General features: G+C 38.2%; 1 protein-coding gene across 1 annotated transcript in view; it reads left to right on the top strand.

Annotated features, from left to right (window-relative positions):
- The first annotated feature begins 5,412 nt into the window (after positions 1 to 5,412).
- Positions 5,413 to 7,648, top strand: part of CTNND2 (catenin delta 2) — a 287,386-nt gene continuing 285,150 nt past the window's right edge. The window contains exon 1 of the mRNA XM_009276983.2: positions 5,413 to 5,500. Coding sequence (XP_009275258.1) covers positions 5,428 to 5,500 — 73 coding nt within the window. The 5' untranslated portion in view covers positions 5,413 to 5,427. The remainder of the gene's footprint in view (positions 5,501 to 7,648) is intronic.

The raw sequence follows: 7,648 nt of genomic DNA, 5'->3' as shown, positions 1-7,648 counted from the left end.
TAAAAACTGTTCAGGCTTTATTAAAGCATATACAAATGCCTGCGTATCCATTCATCTGAATAGTTTTAATGTCTTTAGTTTCTTGAAGTGAAAAATGCTGCCAATATAGTGGTTTACTTTACTGACCTAAACTGTCAGATTAGCAGTGTTACTCAAATGCGTCTGTTTTTATTTCCATGACATTTCCATGTATTTATTTCCATGACAGCCCGCACAAGCTCTGAAGAGTAATTAGGGATTATTTTGTGTATTTCTCTCACATTACGCTTGTCTGATTACAGTATTTTTCTTCCTGTGGAAAGTGAGACTTTGTCAAAAAAGAATATTGTCCTAGGAAACAATGATTTCCTTGTCATATTCATATCTGAACAATTTGGAAACCTTCAGCTAGTAGTTTGGGGTTTTTTTAAGTGTAAAGGGTGGAGACTGTCTTTTTGATCCAATTAGGTAGGACTGCACTCTTCCTGGGTTCTTTCTATTGCCCCTCTTGAATGTGGGAGGAGAGCAAAGGTTGTAAGAATGTGGTATCTTCATCTGGTAGAACTTCTGGCTGGTTCTAGGTTATCATCATAGCCCTAATCTGATTCACCTGGCTGGGGGATCACACGATACCCCTGCTGGAGCCTGACCACAGTCTACTTTTACAGCCTCCACAGAGATGCAGAAGAAGGGACATTCCACTTTCTATCAGGTTTCAGTCTTTGAGACTTCAGAAGATAGAGAAGACGCTCTTTTCTGTATGCTTTGTTCTTACAGTTAATCAGTTTCTGTTTAAAAATATAAATGTACCCTATTTTGAGTTTCTTTTTTTTTTCACTTGTCTGCTTCACTTTTGATGCCTTTTGCAGCTATTTTAGAGCCTTTTAGTCTTCTCCGTACTTTCTGCTGTGATGCATCTCCAGCATCGCAATCAAACAATTTCTCAGTCTTTGGTCAAACTAAAGATTGGACTATTTGAGGAATTAATTATCAAGTGGTTTCTTCAGCCCCTAAATAATGGTTTAGCTCTTCTCAATGTTTTTGGGTTTTGGTTTTTTTTTTAATCTAGAAGGGAGAAGAAACCCCACTCCTCCATAACCACGGTCATAAAAGTTCTGTGTCTACTCTGATGCTAAATACATCATCTGTAATTAACGGCTTGCAGAACTGTAAATTTAATAATGAGTTATCTTTGAACTTGTACATAGACCTGTCTTTGAATGGGCTTGATGCCTTATACTTCCCCAAGGGAAAAATAGCGTTGCTGTTAGGGACGGGTTGACCAGGGAGGGGGGATGAGTCCGTTTTCAGAATATGTAGGAATTTTGCATGTGGCCTTGATGCATCACTGCTTTGGTTTCAAGCAACCCAGAGCAGTGCGGCGTTATTAGTGGGGTGAAGGGATGGCGGCTTCATCCATTGCACCTTAATTAAGACTGTAACACTACTGTACTAAACAGTAAACATACGTATAACCAGAGAAACTTCTTGACCAAAACACATTACAGTTCAAGCAAACAAGACAAGGAAGATGTGACAAACAATAAAGAAAACCAACATAACTTGCCCAAAAACAGCTAAGTGGCAATCTAGAAATAACTTGAGAACAGGGTTTGGACAAGTGCAGTTTGGGGTGAGCCATGCATTCATGATGCCTCTAGGTTTAGGGAAACCACTTCTGAGGGTGATGAGCCTCCTTGAATGCAGGAATGCTAATGGGCCTTGGTAATCCGATGTTTTATTGCTTCCTGGTAGTATATTGATTGCTGCTTTTCCATTCTGACTTCGTTGCTTTTCCAACCTCTGCGAGCTTTAGACTGCATTAATACAATTTTTTCTGATGCAGATGATACAGATCAGGTTGCAGCTGCTGGTAGCGAAGGATGTAGCTGTTCTCTGCTAACCCAAGATGCAGGCACGAGGCGTGTTACACCTCTCTTTTCTCAGTGGCATCAATTCTTTGAGTTCACAGTCTTTGCTTTGATCGATTATCTTAACCGTCTTTCCAGTGTCTTCCAAAGTAGCAGCAGAATATGGTGGAGGGGCTGAGTGTGTAGATGAGGTAGGATGCAGTTGTCTGAAATCCATCACACTTTCCTTTTTTCCAAGATGCAGGCACGAGGCGTGTTACACCTCTCTTTTCTCAGTGGCATCAATTCTTTGAGTTCACAGTCTTTGCTTTGATCGATTATCTTAACCGTCTTTCCAGTGTCTTCCAAAGTAGCAGCAGAATATGGTGGAGGGGCTGAGTGTGTAGATGAGGTAGGATGCAGTTGTCTGAAATCCATCACACTTTCCTTTTTTCCTTTTTTTTTTTAATTATTTTTTATTTTTTAAATGATATAAAAATCTACAAGTCTTCTGTTGACTTCAGCTGTAATTGTGTGTTAATTTTTCCAACAGTTATCTTTGTGAGCTTTACTGGGTATGATATAGCACCAGCAACAAAGATAACTGTTGGCATAATAGCTATTGGTCAGTTGATTTTAATATTTAAATAAAACATGCAATAAAAACCTGTTGCTCTTGAGAGTTGAATAAATTAATACATGTAAGAATTTTAAGACCGATGGAAAAGAGATTTTAATCGAAAACAGAACTTGCTGTTCCAGTTTTTGAAGTACCAACTTAATTTTTTTTTAAACTAGATTTAAGAGCTTTAAAGGGTGCTAGTATTTTGTGTTTAAATATTGATATCTGATAATTTGGAAATAGTGTAGTAAAATTGCATATTGAGGTCTCTAGAAAAGTATCAGTTTTGCTTGAAACTAAAGGTGTTTAAGAGACATGCTTTAAAAAGTATATTCATGTTCTGATGGCCTTAATTTCTGAGATTTGAGAGTGTTTATGTTTTTTAAAATGAAAACATTTTAATTACCTGTTGAAATCTTTGTTTTCTTGAAATATTAGAGGAATAGTGGCAGTTACTCCTGATAGAGTTTTAACACCCCTTTTTTGGGGGTGTTTACCCATAATGTTATTATTCAGGTGGCTTCAAGTTATTTCTAGATTGCCACTTAGCTGTTTTTGGGCAAGTTATGTTGGTTTTCTTTATTGTTTGTCACATCTTCCTTGTCTTGTTTGCTTGAACTGTAATGTGTTTTGGTCAGGAAGTTTCTCTGGTTATACGTATGTTTACTGTTTAGTACAGTAGTGTTACAGTCTTAATTAAGGTGCAGTATGCAAATAAACCTTTGTTTAATATTAGCATAATAAACTAATACTAAACTTCCGTTTAGTATTAGACTAGTATTAGCACTTGCAGATTCAGAACTATCTATAATAGAGTATGAAGGAGGTTGAATTAAGCCCACCTCACCAGAAGACTAGCACGACTGTTTGAGAACATGTTAATATTTGGGTTATGCTGCCACTAAATTCGATGGGGAAAATCTTTCAGTTCACTGGAAGAAGGATTAAGAAGAAAATCTGTCGTTCCGAAGAGCATCATTAATTTGTAAATGGACAAAAGATTTGTAGTACTTACAGAAGGGGATGTCGTTCTTTATTCTGTAGCAAGTCTGGTTTGTTGATGCACTGTTGAACCTCTGAAATGTTGCCCTCAATTTTTCTGTATTTTTTTTCTCTGAATACACATTGAACCAAGTACACAGTGAAATTTGGACATAATCATAACAGGCTGTATTTTAGGCCACTCTGAAGGATGCTAGATTTTGGTGGAGCCGTTCAGCTGTTCTGAGAATCAGTCTCAAAGATGCAGGGTTAAAGAGCATTTTGAAAATGGAGACCATGAAGAATTTAATTCTGTAAGAGTAATATCAACTTCCTGGATAATTGCAGTAGTTATAGATAAAATACGTCTTTGGGATTCTTGGCAAACTTTCTAGTAAGGGGAACAAAATTACTTTCAGTGGTGTGCTAATGGCAAGTCAGTCTGAAAAATGTTTGAAGGAAAAAATATGCAAATAGGGTATTCCACTGAAAGCATGCACGTACGTTGAAAAATTTGGAAGAAAACATATGTATGGCACAAGCTGATTATAAAGAAGGAAATGGAATAAATTATTCTTTTCCTCCAGACAATTTGTATTAAATTGTCTGTGTATCTTTCTCATTTCTATCCTATGTTGCTATCACACATTACTTTATATCTGTGCTTTGCATTTTAAAAATATTTAGTGTTTGTTTATGCAACAAACCCACTGCCGACACAATGTGGTAGAGATTTTCGGCAGGAATGGCTACACCGATGGTCTGAGCAGTACAAGCTAAGCTAGTAGAACATCGCCCACATCCAGGATTTTAACCTCACAGGAGTATCAGCAAGGGGTGTAATAGTTGTATCTTTGGTTGCTTTTCTAAACATTTAAATAGCATGTTACCACTTTGTGGTATAGACCTAACCTTTGTCAAGTGCTGGTTGCGTACTTGCTTGATTCTTGCCTTCAAAATGTGTAATGTTTGTATGGCTTTCCCGTGACTCTCCTTGGGAATCTTGCTAACGGACCACAGAACTGTACCTAAGTGACAAAGGGATTCAAGTGACAAAAGTAACCACAGCTGGAAATATACAAGTCTCATTTTTAAATATCATGATGGAAAATAATACTTTTAATAGTAGAAAAAGAAAATGTTTTAATACAATCCCACTTGATCTTGTTATTTAAAAAAAAGAGCTGTATCCTTAAAATAGTTTTTCCAGAAGGCACATTTAATTTATTTATCCTCAGAGGATATTTAAGTTGTAGAAAGTCTTAGCAATATGATTTTTTTAAACTGTTGAGGGCAAGATGTTGATAAGGCACGACTGTTCTATTGCACTTTAGTGAACCAGCAAAAAGATCAGCCTTCATATAACTACATCTATTCATCAGCTTTAGCGTATTTCATTTGTAGATCTTAAGATACGAGCATAACGCGTGAAACTATTTCTCACTGCTGCTCCTTTCTTTTCCCCCATTCCTGGTTCTTCTGTGGACCCCTTTGGTCTAGGGCATTCCTGGATCACACAGTTGTTTTTTTTTTTTCTTTTTTGAGAGGGTTTGGGTTTTTTTGGTCTCTGTTTAAGAAGAGGTGATATCGTGATATCTATCTCTCCAAAATATGTAGTTTCCTTGGAAGAAATGAGGTTCTGGAGTAGATGCAGGCAGCTGGATGATGCAGCTAAAGTGATTAACTGGCGCTGTTGCTGCCCTTGCATACTATTTGTATGTTGAAAACATTTATTTATTTGTTTTGTTGGGGGGGGGGGGGGGGGGGGGTGGTGTTTAAGTGCTACTTTCAAGTCAACTTTTAATAAAGTCAGATCCTGTATTTGTCACTTTTTTCCCTCTCTCTTAAATGTCTCTTATAAATCTATTTGCAGCTGGGTCTCGGGCATCTTACAGCAGCCAGCACAGCCACCTTGGCTCCGAGTTAAGGGCACTGCAGTCTCCAGAACACCATATAGATCCTATTTACGAAGACAGAGTTTATCAGAAGCCCCCTATGAGGAGTCTCAGCCAGAGTCAGGGGGACCCTCTGCAACCAGCACACACAGGCACATATCGCACTAGTACAGGTAGGTGGATGTAACTTGCATGATTGTCTTTTTATGAGATATACCTTATTCTTCAGTACTAATTCTTCTTCTCTTTCTATTGTGCTAAACAAAATGTATTATGTGCATGCCAGTCAAGGAAGATACCTTGTGCAGATGGCAGCTATCAATAGAACCCCGAAGGCATGCACAAAATGGAGAAATACTTAATGTTGTGCTATATGTACAGTGGGTTAAGCTAATTTGGGGAGGGGGCTTACTCATAAGGAGAGAGAGAATATTTTTATTAATCTTGTGTATTGTTTTTAAGAAAAATCTGTTGTCTCTGAAGAAATTGGTAGGGTTTTTTTGCTTGCAAAGGTATTTTTTGTGTTGCAAAGGGACTGCAAAGTTCCTTCCACAAGAAGCTAAAGGATTGTTCACTTGCTTTCAAAGTGAATCATACATAAATGTTCTTCCTCTCTCCTACAGAGGTACACTTAGGTATAGGTACATAGACATAAAATTGAACTATGGCATAAAGAAAAGCTGTTAGCATTACTGGTTTATCCATAAGTAATAATGATTGTCCATGAAATGCATTGGTGTACAAGTCCTACTTGCAGAATGTCCGCTCAACCAAATGAAATACAGCTGTATGTTGGAACCCACAAATAGATCACAAATCAACAGGGATATTTATGGTATTTAATGCATAAAATAATTAGAGTACATAAATGCTACAGCCAAAATAGCCTAAAGCAGATGTAGAAAGAACTTGCCTTAGTAATTGTAAGTATTTCTGGTGTTTTATCTTTGCTGTGTTGATCAAAGAGGGAAGATTATGTCCATTCTCAGATCACTCCCATTTTCATCAAGAAAAAGTTAAGCATACTTTTTGGAGCAAGATACTTCGCTTTCTTTTAAAACTTTATTTTTTTATTTTTAAAACCATTTCTCCAAGGGCAAAGCTGGAAGTTTTTGCATGTCTAAACATTTCTATTGCTTTATGCAAGTTTTGGGTATTCAGAGTACAGGAGAAAATCCTTAAAAAGAAGTTTTCCCACAGAATTCTCTAGTTAAATACCTGTAACAGCTTTATACTTTTTGAAGAACACCATTGCACCATTTCCTTCCTGTTAAAGAAACTACCATAGTATGTTTTGTGTAGAGTCATACGTGTGTATGAGAAAAGATTACTATTCTTTGCATGGAGGGGACAAGACCTCTGCCTAAATCACTGAGCAGCGGAGGCAGTGATAGTGGTTGAAGCAACTATTTATATTGAACTTTAAGCCTCGTGTTCCACATGTGGCCACCTCGTATTTCCTATACAATGCTCTCTTTCCCAGTCCTGCCCTGAAGAGGGTTTCTTGTTTTTCTTGCAAAATATCCCGTGGTTCTCTGTGCTGAAGTAGCAGGCTGTCTTGTCACTGTAATCTTCACAACACCTCCGTAAGGAAGGAAACCCTGTCAACATAGATCACAATTATAGTGGATGAAACTGGGACGTGGAATGTTAGTGGGTAATACCTGAAGATGGGTTTTCAGAAGGGAAGAGGAAAAGCTAAAAAAATACGCTGATTTGGGTAGCAGAAGTGGGCCCTGTGAAGGTCAATTTTGTTTTGCTGTTTGGGATATGGATTTGAACATTGTTCCAGGCTCGTTCTGAAGAACGACCACATCAGTCCAGTTTTGTGTTGGTTTGATCCTCCCTCGCTTTCCCCTTCCACCCCTGTCGTCAGGGTCAGGGGAAATAAAAGCAGGTGGATGCGTGCCAGGCCAATTATTCTGTTGCTCTGTCAATAGCTGTTAGCTGCGGATGCTGTCAGTCTTTCATACAACCAGGCTGAAGAGCTATCAGCACTCAGAGGGAATTTTGAGCTGGATCGGATCAGCTCTCGGACTCCTCCTGCCTCTACCACAAGTGCGCATAGGAACATATCCCTTCTGATGGAGTCCATACAATTTTTCTCAGATTAGCAGAAAGGAGGGGAAGGAGTTCAACTGAAGTTTGGCACACGTAACTTTTTATTTCTTCATTGGTTTGTCTTAAGTGTTTTTTATTGTAGGACTGAATAGCATTTGTCTTGACTATTTGGTGTAAGATAGGAGGGATATAGATTGCTGTGTACTCCTTGAAGATATGTGTGCCAGGGTTCATGGCCCTGTATCTTCTGTGTGCACCGG

Source organism: Aptenodytes forsteri, unplaced genomic scaffold (genome assembly GCF_000699145.1).
Source record: "Aptenodytes forsteri isolate BGI_AS27 unplaced genomic scaffold, ASM69914v1 Scaffold322, whole genome shotgun sequence".
Taxonomy (NCBI): Eukaryota; Metazoa; Chordata; class Aves; order Sphenisciformes; family Spheniscidae; genus Aptenodytes; species Aptenodytes forsteri.
Note: the sequence above shows the minus strand (reverse complement) of the source record. Positions and strands in the feature narration are given on the sequence as shown.